Source organism: Amphiura filiformis, chromosome 7 (genome assembly GCF_039555335.1).
Source record: "Amphiura filiformis chromosome 7, Afil_fr2py, whole genome shotgun sequence".
Lineage (NCBI taxonomy): Eukaryota > Metazoa > Echinodermata > Ophiuroidea > Amphilepidida > Amphiuridae > Amphiura > Amphiura filiformis.
Window position 1 is genome coordinate 8,941,868 of NC_092634.1, and position 13,766 is coordinate 8,955,633.

At 36.8% G+C, this 13,766-nt stretch overlaps 1 protein-coding gene across 1 annotated transcript in view; it reads left to right on the plus strand.

Annotated features, from left to right (window-relative positions):
• The window catches only part of LOC140156248 (uncharacterized), a 28,287-nt gene extending 14,922 nt beyond the window's left edge, over window positions 1-13,365 (plus strand). Inside the window, exons 4-6 of the mRNA XM_072179244.1 lie at window positions 9,044-9,227; window positions 12,444-12,546; window positions 13,070-13,365. Of these exons, the coding sequence (XP_072035345.1) occupies window positions 9,044-9,227; window positions 12,444-12,546; window positions 13,070-13,343 (561 nt within the window). The 3' untranslated portion in view covers window positions 13,344-13,365. The remainder of the gene's footprint in view (window positions 1-9,043; window positions 9,228-12,443; window positions 12,547-13,069) is intronic.
• The last annotated feature ends 401 nt before the right edge of the window (window positions 13,366-13,766 follow it).

Consider the following 13,766-nt stretch of genomic DNA (forward strand, 5'->3'; position numbering starts at 1 on the left):
CGAAATAAAAACAGGTACTAGACCCCCGGGATCAGGCCTTCGTAGTAGAGCTTGACATCATCTGGATTGAGGTAACATAAGAATGCAGAAGATCAAATTATTGGTTTATGATTGACGATAGGCACCTTTGTACTAATCGGTGTCAATTTACCAAAAGAATTTTTAATTCAACATGTTAGCCCACATGCATTTACCATGTTTACACCAAATGGTAATATGGTCATCCAGACTCAAAACGGTTGTATAGACCGATCTATAATTCTATGGAGCTCTACTTCAACAATCAACCACAAAATGGTGATATTCAGGTGCAGTTACATATTTGTCATTTTCCTAAGCGTTTTACAAGTTCACGGTAACGATGGTAATTGGTTCTGTGAGGATCCTCTGAAGCCAATTAATCAGGCATCTACAAGTTCAATCCCTGCTGCTACGATGGAGGTGTATACTACGAGGCCTACTATGATTATGAAGACTATACCTATGCAATGCATAGTACTACGCATGTACCTGGTAAGTTGGTGATCCCTTTTCACCTTCTTTACTTGTGAAATTTTGACGAAAATCATCATCTTATTCTGTTTATGATAGTTGATGATGATATTGAAATCATTTCTTAATATCCAATAATCGGATTAACTACCATAGCAATAGATGAATACAATTCATAGTGCAGTTATGTCCACGGCAAATTCACCATCATCTTTCCAGCCACACACCCGCTTAGTGAAGATTAAACCGAGATATGCAGTACTAAACCATTATAGTAATCGATTGTCCAATGCAAATTTATTACCACATGAATAATTCAATGAGCGATCGAATTGTCCGCTACGGTCGACTAATCCAATCGATAATTGACATGCTATTGACATGTACGGGCGGAGCTCCACTGACCGAGTTTGGGATATTTTTCAATAGTTTGCTGTTATTTGCTCATCAAGGCGGTCCCCCGTTATTATAAGGACTATGCTAATAATTTAAAGATTGACATAGAGAGAATAAACCATACTTGATTGACAGAAAGTACTAAATTTGTACCTATTACGATTTCGTGACACCCCTCTTCCAAATGCGACCAAGCCAGGGCGGCCCGGTGAAGCAACACGGGAGTTTGGATATAGATGGTAGATTTCTTTCTCATACAAATGTATGGTCCCCCGTTATTAAAGCTTGTATCGGGTTGAAAATTCAGATACTTTGACAAGAATAAGTAATTGAAACATAGAGCAAGTACTAAAATCATAGCTTTTATACTTTTTGATATATGCCGCTAACTAGTTCATCTCCTATATCTACAACACAGCGCTTCCAGTAGGGGTCAATTGCCTATTGTGAGTGCCCCTGTGTTATGTGCATACATGTAGGCAACAATAACTGCATGATGGTTTGAATAGATCGCCCTGCACTACAAGCAGATTGCACTAATCACCTGTGTATGTCAGAAAACATAGATTGAATACAATAGCATGTATGTACATGTATGTAGGCCTACTATGTGTTATCGTATTGCGTCCCGTTATGGTTGCAAAAAAAAATTATGCGCCCGGACGCGTAATTTTTTTTCTTGGCAGGCCGAGAAGGGGGGGGCAAGCGATTTTGGCAGGCCGAGAGGGGGGGAAAGCGATTTTTGGCGAGCCGTTTGGAAATTTTACCTCCTCATAATTATTGCACAGCCGCTTAAGGCCTGGCGCACTACAGCGTAGCACTGTGATGGTAAAAACTATAACATGGGGAGGCTGATGGTAAATATGATAAATGGCAATCAACCAATAAACTGTCAACAGTGGCGTAGCGTGGGTCATTACATGGGGGGCGACCATGATTGGGCGGGCACCGGGTTTGATTGGGGAAGGGGCACAAACCGTTTTTCGGCAATTTCCTATGGGATTTTTTGAAATTTCAGATCGATTGGGGCCAAGTGCCCCCCACCCCGTGCCCCTATGACGCTACGCCACTGAATGTCATCTATGTTGAGTGATATATACAAAGTTACTTTGGAACTGACAGCATGAATGTTACATTCACTTACAGTTGAGTGTGCTGCAGGAGAATACGCATGCGCTGACGGACTAACGTGTATTTCTGAAAAGTACCGATGTGATTACGTTGCTGACTGTTCGGACAATAGTGATGAAGTTGATCGATGTGTGTGTGACCCGAGCATTGACTTCAGTTGTACTGGTAGTGGGTGCATCAATGCCACTTGGATCTGTGATGGTGCAGTAGATTGCTTTGATGACAATAGTGATGAAGCAGCAGATTTATGTGGCTACACAACTAAACCCACTAGAGATACAAGTGAAGACATGCTCAGTAGGGATATGGAAACTGATATGTTTACTGCAGAAGCAACAACTGAGATACCAGGTTAGTGTTCTCTTGTTGATGACGTTATTCAAAGTTGATCAGAGCTGTAGCAATTTTGATGTAACAGTTTCGACCTCGAAATATCCGGCTACCATACACCCCTCTGGTTATTCCTCGGTTCTAAAAGTCTTGAAGGGGCCTTCGAAACAGCAGGTGGCCCCCTGGGTGGCCTCCCTGGGGGACACTTCAATATGAAATGGATATAGGTGTAGGGCTGGCACTTTCGCAGTAAGGGGCATTCGGTGAGAGCAAAATATAAAAAAATATGGGGTCATTGGGTGAGAACATGATTGTTGGCATTCGGTGAGAGCAAAATGTAAAAAATATGGGGTCATCGGGTGAAAACATCTTTTTTAAACGGAACCTTTGAGTGAGAGCCGAAACAGCACCACAGAAACCTCGAACATCGAATTTATAATTGGCTTCAAATTTCCAAGTTTTTTCAAAGTAAGTAACAAAATCAGTGATAAATAAAAGTTGCTGTTCAAATTGAAAACTAATAAGGGTCTTTGGTTGACAGATCAAATGGAAAAATAGGGGGTCTTCGGGTGACAGACCATGTGTTCGTAAAAAATATGGGGACTTTGAGTGACAGCGACGCTGAAAAGGGGGTCTTAACAGCCCTACGTACGCGTCACCTACAAAGTGGGAGTGCCCCCGGGGTGGCCTTCCTGTACATTAATGAATGCAAAGGTAAACAACACCAGAGTGTGTAGAAAAATTGTCTTTTTGTTTAACTTTGAGATATTATTGTAAATACTTTCAAAATGTTGTTTTTGATAACATGTGTAATAATAATAATCCCCCCATGTGTAATAATTGATGATATTTATAAATCTAAAGAGTTCCTATCCATGTCATTAACGGGGCGAGATGGCCGAGCGGTCTAAGGCGCTGAGCCGTCGGCCGGGATAATACGATCTGCGTGGGTTCGAGCCTTGGGCTTGCCTTTGGTGAGAATTCATTAACCTATCCCAAAATGTTCCTATAAGGTCGGGAATCCTGCAATTATGTTCAGTTACTGTGAGGTTAGTGTATCAGAGATATTTTCTCTGAAAGTGTGAAGCAGTCTCTGCTTCAAAGCAGTAGAATATAATTGTAGAATTCCTTCTCGCCCCCATATACTACACGTAGCACATGCAGATATATGTAGTGTATGAACGGTGTCTCGTGGTTCGGAAAGTCACGTAAAGCTGGTGGTCCCGTGTACAGGAAGAGTCAAATCCTGTGCACGTTAAGTGTCAGAGCTATTCGAAAAGAGAAGGGGGACCATCCCCGGTTCTGATATCTGTATTCACCTCCTCTAAGTTCCAGAGGACTTCCAGTATAGCTCAAATGAGCTGCAATAGGAAGTACTAGAAAGGAAAGGAAAGGCCAGTGGCATGAGGATTTGGTCACGCTTGCTGGTGTTTAGTATGTCGTGCTCATGGGTCACGTATGTATTTATAAATATAGTCGAAGGTAGCTGTATATATATAAAGACCCTTCGGATTAATAAAACAAAATGTTCGGAATTACAACCCTTAATAAGCCTTACTAAGTAATGAAAATTCGGAATAACGTGAAAAACCACTTGGTCAGCGGCTGAATCTACTCCGCAAATATTGGATTTACCAAACTAAAATAATAGTCCTTTAAATTTCTCTGTACGAATTTTCTTTTCATTACTAGCAAATTCAGGATATCGAGAACTGATTTGTCCCGCGTCTAGGACAGGACAGCCATGGACTCGGCTAAAATCAGACACAGGATCAACCACAGCTTCCATACCTAAAGACGACCTATTACCGATTGGATTCAACTGGGATGAGCTGACTGGTCCTGTGTTCTCTTCCAACGTTAAGGAAAGTTCCGATTCCGCTTCTTATCTATTCCCTAGAGGCAGAACAGTGGTTTCGTTCAGTACTACAGATGATTCAGGGAAGATCCAGACGTGAACATTTAACGTACATGTTAATTGTACGTATTAAATTATTTAAGACAATGCAATAATTTGCTATTCTGATAAATTGTGGCTAAATTGAACATTGACCAAATTAAAAAAAAAGACTAGTTTGCGTATGACGTTCTGTCAACCAGACCAAAAATAAAAAATTCTCTACTGCGCAGTCAGCAGTCAATCACGTCGCGCCTTTGCCCTGACGTCAGACGCAAACTAGTCTTTTTAATTAGGTCTTCAATTATAAATAGTTTGTGTCAATTTATTATTTGTACTTTTAAATTTCTGCCATGAAATTTAGTTTTTCTTTCAATTTATGGAAATCTTTGGTATTTTTCACCGCAGTAAATGGAAATATGTATAGAATTGAGAAAAGTAGATACAGCTGTAAAAGGTGGTACAATATATGCCCCTATGCCGACCACATCCCCAATGCCTAAGCAAGGTTCGTCGCCTCCACAGTATCATAATGCAAGTGGAATTCATGGTTTTTCATCATACGATAGCATATTACCAATAATGTGGGAGAATGTTAAATTGCAAATGAAGTTTGATGTCGTTTCATAAATGATTTATTTGATTACATTTGGTGTAATCACATAATTATAGATGACGTATATGTATATTTACAGGTTAACGTATTACTTGTTGAGAGAGCCCTGAAGTAGACTGCTGCCCTCAGTCGTCAACCGTCTGGATTGACGACTGAGAAAACTACGTGGAAAAAAAGTGACGGATTTTGCAACTGGATTCCTGTGGCATAAAGCATGCGCAGTTGTGTCCAAATTGACCTTTTGACCGAGTTTGTTGTTTTTAGAAGTTCAGAGCGCGCTCTTGTCACAGCGGCGCGTTACAGCGACGCGGTACACGGGCGCCGCTAGTCAGTCGCGCTACGGCGCACAAGCATAATCGCATTGAATAGTTTTCAGAAGTCCGTCATGATATAGAGGCCGTCAGCGTGACGTCATATGCCGCCATCTTGTGGGTACACGCTGTGATGGTCGTTCGATCTCCATGCGTGAACAGCAAAATCACCGCGTTGATGCGCGATAACAGCTGCGTGGCAAGCTGCGCCCTGCGCGTAGTGTCCGACGCATGAACACACAGATCATTTGTACCCACAAGATGGCGAAAGGCTGACGGCCTCTATTGGCTGTAAGATAATCAGTCGTCACTACGAAGCATACACAGTACATGCGAAGTGTAGACGGCTGATTGGAATTAGTCTAGCCCTGAAGGTGGGGATATACAGGGTGTCCCATAAATATATTACCGGGTGAATGAATTTGGACATAAGTTAAAAAATAGGCATCATAATCCAAAATATCCTGCATCTTATATGTTAACTTTACTCAAATCAGTTCAATGATTACGAGTAAATGTGCGGTTACATAATGCAAGCTTCAAATCACTTCATTCCAAGTTTAAAAGAAGGATCATTTAACACAATATACACTAATGGGTAACCCTCATCATACGGTTTAAAATTTTCTTTAAAAATTCAAGAATTTCAGAATTGTACATTTTTATGACCTATTTGGAATCAGCATGAAAATGGCATTAAAATAAGTAAAAACAAGGCTAGTATTAATTAGTTCAGTGGTTCTTGAGATAGCTCTTAATATTTTGAGAAAAAACTTTTTATGTTGAAGCCAATGGCCAGCACGCAAAGCATTAACATGTCAATGGGCTTTATATTTTGTTCGGTGAAATCCTTTTCGTTCTTCTTAAAAAATCTGTTTCTTGCAAAGCATATAATTACTTAGGTTTGTTAAAATGTGAAAATACTGCACGATATTAAAAATGAATGCTTGCATGTTACATAATGCTCGGTATTTTGCAAATATCCTTTAAGTTTAATGTTAATATAAATATTGCATAAAGAATAATTATTGCATAGACGTTTCTCACACATTAATGTTTTCTGGAATATTTCCAAGAAATGGTATGCACAATTTAAATCTTTTAAAACTTCAACATAATATTGCATGATATAAAAATCAACACGGAAAGCTGTAAACATTCGATCATTGTCGTTCTTGGCTCAAATGTTCTTTGGAAAATTAAAATGTAAAAACTAGGAAGCTTCCAATTGCAGAAATCAAAGTTTTCTTGGACAAAATGTTACTTCAAATACTGAAATATTGTCATGAATAAGGAATGCAAAAGTTTGAACTTTGAAAAAAAACCACTTAAAACATGAAATATAATACTGTACAATATCAACGATTAGCCTACGAACTCATCACTTAATCATGTCTTTCCTTAACATATTGCATAAAGAATTAAAGCTGTTAATGTAAAAGATATCCAATTTCAGGAATTCATGTTAAGTTTCTTATAATTCAACCACTGTGTATCAATGTGAAGGCAAATCAAAAGTTAAAATTAGTTTGCTCAGTGCTCACATTCAGTAAATGCATGAATAAGATAAGCCCGATAAGAAATAAGAGATACGCAAACGTTGCATATATGATGCACAATAAAATGAGCTACCCACTGCTTTTTCAAGTTTGTGATTCCGATGCCTATTTCTCGACTTATGTCCGAATTTATTCACCCGGTCCAAAAAGTTTTTAACAAGGAAATACCAAAAGAACAAGAAGATACAAAATTTTTGCAAGCTCTTTTTTACCCCGATCATGGGCAAAAATTGTGTAAAATATAATATTTTTGAGAAAAGAAAGGGGTATGTATTCCACCGATTATTCCGGGTCAAAATGATGCAACCGGCAATTTTATTGGCCCGAAATTTCTATTTTACCCCCTGACTAAGAAAGTTCGCTATCCCCCTGATAAGCATGATAAATATTTCGTGATCCTAGCATCCTCTTTTTATTACATTTTTTTAGTAGATATCCACGAAAAAAGATTATTCCCAAAATTTCAGTTGATTCCGATTTTGCGTTTGCGAGTTATGTATGTGTTACACTGCTCCATAGGCCACTGTTGTAATGTCGTTCTGGTATACCAGAACGAAATTCAAATTTGATGATATTTTTGCTAAACGAATTAATCTGCAAGAAATTTTTGGTACATAAACATTATGTAGCCAGAGGTTTCCAGTGGTATAAAAACTTTCCAACTTTTTTTGATAAAAGTGGGGGATGAGGCTGTGGATCACGAAATGCCCTTTTAAGCATTAAAAATCTTGAGTATGTGCCCAGATGTTGCTCTCAATTTCCCTTTTTTGTGTTACTTTTATTTATTTGATTATTGGTTATAAGAATGAAAATTTATGAAAATGGAATGCGTAAATTGTAATCAAACTTCATACAAGTCACAGCATATGAAAAGTATGCCTATATAAAATAAATAAATGTATAAACAAACATGTTTAATTGTTATATTGTTTTTAAGGGTGGTCCAAAAAGTTTTGTATGTCTAAGGGGGGGGGCAAAAAAGTGTCAGGTTTTCTGGAGGGGGTCAAAAAGTGTTGACTCCCACCAAAGTATTCTTGAACATTCCCTTAATTACAGTAAGTTTTTTAAAATTAAAAACGGACATAATGTGATCAGTGAAAACAAACATGTTGTGAAATTATTCTTGATTGAAATCGCAAAGTATTGATCTAATTGTCGATATTGTTCTATAAAAGGTTTGTAATAAGTGATCCATTTTTGTTTTGCACACTACAGTGATCGCGCTACTTAAGGCTAAATCTACATCTCTGCTGATATCATGGATTCCATACCAGCCAGCCACAGAATACTATGTAAGTGTCATTCTCAAAATATAAAATAGGGTAGGCTATTCGCTGTCGAAGTGACGTATAGTCTGATTAACTACCATAGAACACCATGAACACATTGTAAGAACCTTTATATATCTGTCCTATATCTCCTTTATATTCGCTGTCGAAGTGACATAATAAATCGGATTAACTACCATAGCAATAGGTTGAAACAATTTTTGACTATATCGCCCTGCACTACAACGTTCACGCGGTACCTATGCACTGAATCATATCATTCTGATCACTCGCACCTGTAAGATAAGTATCTTTGAAAAGACCGGTATTGTTTTCAATCAATGATTGCAGACATACACGGGTGATGAGTGCAACCTGCTTGTAGTGCAGGGTGATATAGTCAAAATTGTTTTAACCTATTGCTATGGTAGTTAATCCGATTTATTATGTCACTTCGACAGCGAATATAAAGGAGATATAGGACAGATATATAAAGGTTCCTACCATGTGTTCATGGTGTAATTAGCAGGCCACTCTTTGGGAAACTTTGGGACCAAAGTACTTTAAATTATTAGCATACATTTTGTGGGTGGTTTTATAAATTCATGTTACGTATGAATTATTCTGAAGAACAAGGAATCAAGCGCTTAAAAGCTAAAGAAGGCAGCATACTGCATATCAATTTCTAACGGCGTTTTATAAGCAAAGCAAACTGACGCAATAAAGCAGAAATATCCAAAAAACTTTCAGTATAACCTTGTATAACTGTATTTTAAACATATTAAAGATATTATGTTGTTGTAGCGTAATATAGGAAATGTTTAAACAGCAAAAATGCAGTAAGAAGTTAGCAATTCACAGACGGTCTGTGAATTCAGAGGAGTCTTTGATTCACACCGCCCCGAACTGATCTGCTATTTTTGGTGTCTTTCTGGGGGAGCATACCCGTATGGTCATTTGTGTTGAGTGCATCCCGGGTTTTGCGTCACAAAAATTGATTATTTTCTTAAACTGTATCGTTTTGTTTAATATCTTATTTTCAGGTACGATACCATCCCGATTACAGTGATCATGACACACAAGTTGAACACGTGTCTTCAACAATAAGTAAAATAGAACTTACCAACCTAGATACAAACACTATGTATAGAATTGAAATTGAGGCTAAAAATTCAACTTCATCTTCTGTTTGTACCCTTGACATTGCAGAAATGGAAACGCTATCAGGTCAGTAGAAGGCGATATGTTTACTAAGCAGTGAGCTAGCTTAGCATTTCTTGATGTGTGTCTAAGATGTATTTACCGAAAACGCTTTGCGGTTTAAGGGGGAATATGCCCTTGCAAGGGCTTAAATTAGAAATGATATATTTAAGGGATGGGGTATGAACGTTTGGACAGTATTTATTGTGGGACATTAGAGCGCATCAGACATATTGAATTGCATTCTGAATACGAAGAATGTCCTTTTTGATTTTTTGAAATTCGCAATGTAATACACATTTTATGGCAAATGATTAAAAATTGATATTTTTTGATATTTAACAGTACTCGAAGTAAACTTTATAAATCTGATGATTTACACTTAAAGTCTATGTAGGTGGGATGAACAGCCGACGATCAATTGAAAATGTTGACCTTTCGTATTGAAGATATGGATTTTTTTCTTCCAAAACACCAAAAAGAAAATAGTCTTTTTGGGAGTGTTAAATATCAAAAATGTGAAAAATATCAAATTTTAATCATTTGTCATAAAATTTGTATTATATCGTGAATTTCAAAAAATGAAAATTATTTGATATCAGAAAGACATTCTTCGTATTCAGAATGCAATTCGATATGTCTGATGTACTCTCATGTCCCACAAAAAATACTGTCGAAACGCTCAAAACGCTCTTTCTAGATCCCTTAAAGAAAGGGGAAAATTTCCTTTCTTTCGCTTTTTGTTTGACATCAATCGGAGCTTCCGTTCAAAAGTTATGGTCAAAAATGTAAATTCGTGAATTAGAATCTCTTATGTATTTTATTGTTTTTCAACCTGTGGTATTTCTTATGTATTCTATTGTTTTTGCAAGCTGCGATATTTAATATCAATATTAATATTTAATATTATTTCTTATTTTAGCCATTGTAAAGGCATATTCCCCCTTAAATTTAATTACGCCAACAATTGTCGTTGAAATGAGCTCATGATGCGTTCACTTAAGGGTCCACGATTGTTTGATGTGATCGTTTATTACATTTTCGAACAAAACATTATAAATGTTCAATTCTATACCTGGACTATACCAACCATGATGCAGTCATGTCTACAGTAGAATTCATCTCGACCTTTGCAGGACTTAACCCCATTAAAAGCTATTAAACCAAGATAACACTCATTGAAACAGCTCAACTGATTAAATCGGATCTTCTCTGGTTGTGCACAAGTGTCTGTTTTCATGTGCGATATCGCAATAAAGCTGGTATTATAGCTTCAGTTGGGTAACCGATTATAAAGGAAACGAAAGGAAACAATGGTATGTGTAGCTTTGTTCACGAAATGAGACAATTGCCTGCTTTTTGTAAACCAGCATTCTTGAAAATGAGCAACATAATGATTGTTGACTTAACACGGTTTGGAAATAATTTCTTCATATTTTTGGTGTTATCTGTCGTTTACATATCCTTCCTAAAACACCAAAGTACGAATATTTCCAAACATCTAAATTAGCTAAAAATTTAGGACATGTTACAAAACTATATTGTCTAGAATTTTAGAAGAGTACTTTTAATATTGGCCGGTTATTTTTCACACAGCGACGTTAACTAGGCAATGTACTATTACCTATAACATTAACTAAAACACCAAAGTACGAATATTTCCAAACATCTAAATTAGCTAAAAATTTAGGACATGTTAAAAACTATATTTTCTAGAACTTTAGAAGAGTACTTTTAATATTGGCCGGTTATTTTTCACACAGCGACGTTAACTAGTCATATCCCCATACTTTTAACGTAGGGCTATTTGTAGAGGTCACGCGTCAATGGGAAAGAGCACTGTGTATTGTGTATAGGAAAACGGACAGTAACTGCAGTATGCAGTTTATAAAACTAACAACATACTCATACAGGCTATTTTTAAAAATATAAATTTTCATATCTTTGTCAACTTATTCATCTTTTTCTGCTTCTGTAATTTGAATTTTATAAACTGTACTCTTTTGTGCAAATTGAGGGCGCTGTTTACATATATTTTTTATTTAATTTAGCCAAATAATACATATTAAGTAATACCTTACATTTCATGATAAAGAAGTATTGAAAATTTGCTTGTTATTTGTTACTCTTTTCTGATATACCAGTGTCTACCCCTTGTAAAGACAAAAACAAGATAAATAGCGCCATCAGTGTTCACCTTTTCTTTAAAATTACCACAATTTACATAACAATTAACGTGCCATCAAACTAACCGTGGGTCCGCTGTAAAAAAGGACACTTTGAAATAGGTCTAAAGGCCGGCATATTATATAGATGAGGTAATGTCATACCAAACATTTTCCCATGGCAGTTGCCATTGTTCTTTGGCCTGAGAATGCGCGGTTTTTAAATTTTTGTTAGGGCACGTGCTTTTAAAACTCGCACCGAATCAGCCAAAGGACAAAAATGTTATTGAAAAGTTAAGTGATCGTATGCTGTCAACCGAAGCATATTATTTTGGGGATGAAATATTGTCAATGTCATCAGGTCATTTTGGGGTCAAAACTTTGAAAGCAAACAAAAACCATGGCTAACTGAGGGTCTTATTTTAACCTCCCCCCCCATCCCCCAAAAATGCCTGTAAAGACCACACTGGACAGACGCAGGGGAAAAATGGCCGAGGGTGTATCTCTAAACTCCAAATATATTTTTCCACTGGGAGAAAAGGGATATCTAACATTATTTCTTCGTTGATGGTGTGTAGCATAATGTAGGTCACGTCAGTCACGTCGTGATTGTTTTCCGTGTGATTTAAAGCTTTTGTTTTATACTGACAGTTAATGAACTGGGGCATGCAAATTCATTTGATCTGGTCCATGCAATTTCTCTACATTAAAGGGAGGATAGGATCAGCCAGTAGTTTTTCTTTACTTTATCACGTATTATCATTAATCACATGGATGTAGATGCTGTTTTGAGTAATTATTCTGTTTTCTACATGAGTCGAGTAAACAAAGAGAGCCCTTACATTTTTACTATTTTTCCTTTTGATCGTGGATGGTAACATTTTGGGCTGCTAGATGATTGCTACTAGTTGCACTGACGAACTACGCACTGAAAAGTGCTCTTTTTAAACATACCAAAACCCCCCTTTGCTAGCAGATGAATACTTAATATTTTAGGTATAACACCATAAACATCCATTGTGATGTGAGTGTAAAATAATGAATCATTTTATGTGCCATTTCCTCCTCATTTATTCAGCTGCTTCATCTTCAAGAGTCACAACAGCACTCATCATAGTGTGCTGTATACTTGCAATATTGGTGATTGTACTACTCATTCTTCTATGCCTAGTCTTCTGTTGGTAAGTAGCCTACACCTATTATACGAGAAATACTTGGTTTCCATATTTAAAAAGTTTTACTTGTCATTAAACAATAGGATGACCATGACTTCCTCAATACATGATGTGTCATGAGTCCCATATGAGTCGTGAGAGCCATATTTGCAATAACTTGTAAATGGAATGGAACTTTGTATGGTACAAAGACTAAAAAGTCAAAGATGTCTTAACAAGTTTTGTCCAGTGCTTGTCAATATTGAACACTACATTCACTCTTTGTTTTGTATTTGTTCTTCGTATATAAATACTACTACTGCCAATCCGCAAATGGACAATTCCTGTAAACAATTTTGTCATGTCCCAAATACTGTTGAATTGCGCGCTTCAAGCACCACTATAATTGCTTTTTATTTTTTGTCACCCTTTTGTGACAAAACCGATCATTAAAACTGTAGATTTGCTATGCTGTAATGGTTAATATCGCCGACAAGTTAATAATACCGATTTATAATCATTTTCAATGGTATTTTCGCTTCATTTACAGTTTCAAACGTCGTCAACAGATCACAATAGATGATACAGCGAATGGTCATGTAGAGCATCACAACCCTGGATACCTTGCTAATGATGATAACGATAAACCTCAGCGCTCAGACATAGAACATCACAACCCCGGATACCTTGCTGATGATGACAATAAACCTAAACGTCCATTGAGCCAAACCAGTCATGCCTACGTATATATAAGTCCTGAACACTCTCCAACTTCAAAAGAACGTCCTATTGAGTTGTCTGCATCTGCAGACTTTCAAAAGTGACAGGTTGTTTAAAACCACAATGCTTTAAGGGCTGGGGTATGAACGTTTGGACGGTATTTATTTTGGGACATTAGAGCACATCAGACATATCGAATTGCATTCTGAATACGAAGAATGTCATTCTGATATCGAATAATTTTGATTTTTGAAATTCGCAATTTAATACACATTTTATGGCAAATCATTAAAAATTGATATTTTTGATATTTAACAGTACTTGAAGTGAACTTTATAAATCTGATGATTTATACTTAAAGTGTATGTAGGTGGGATGAAAAGCCGACGATCAATTGAAAATTTTGACCTTTCGTATTGAAGATATGGATTTTTTTTCCCAAAACACCAAAAAAATTAGGTCTTTTGGGAAAAAATCCATATCTTCAATATGGAAGGTCAAAATGTTCAATTGACCGTCGGCTTTTC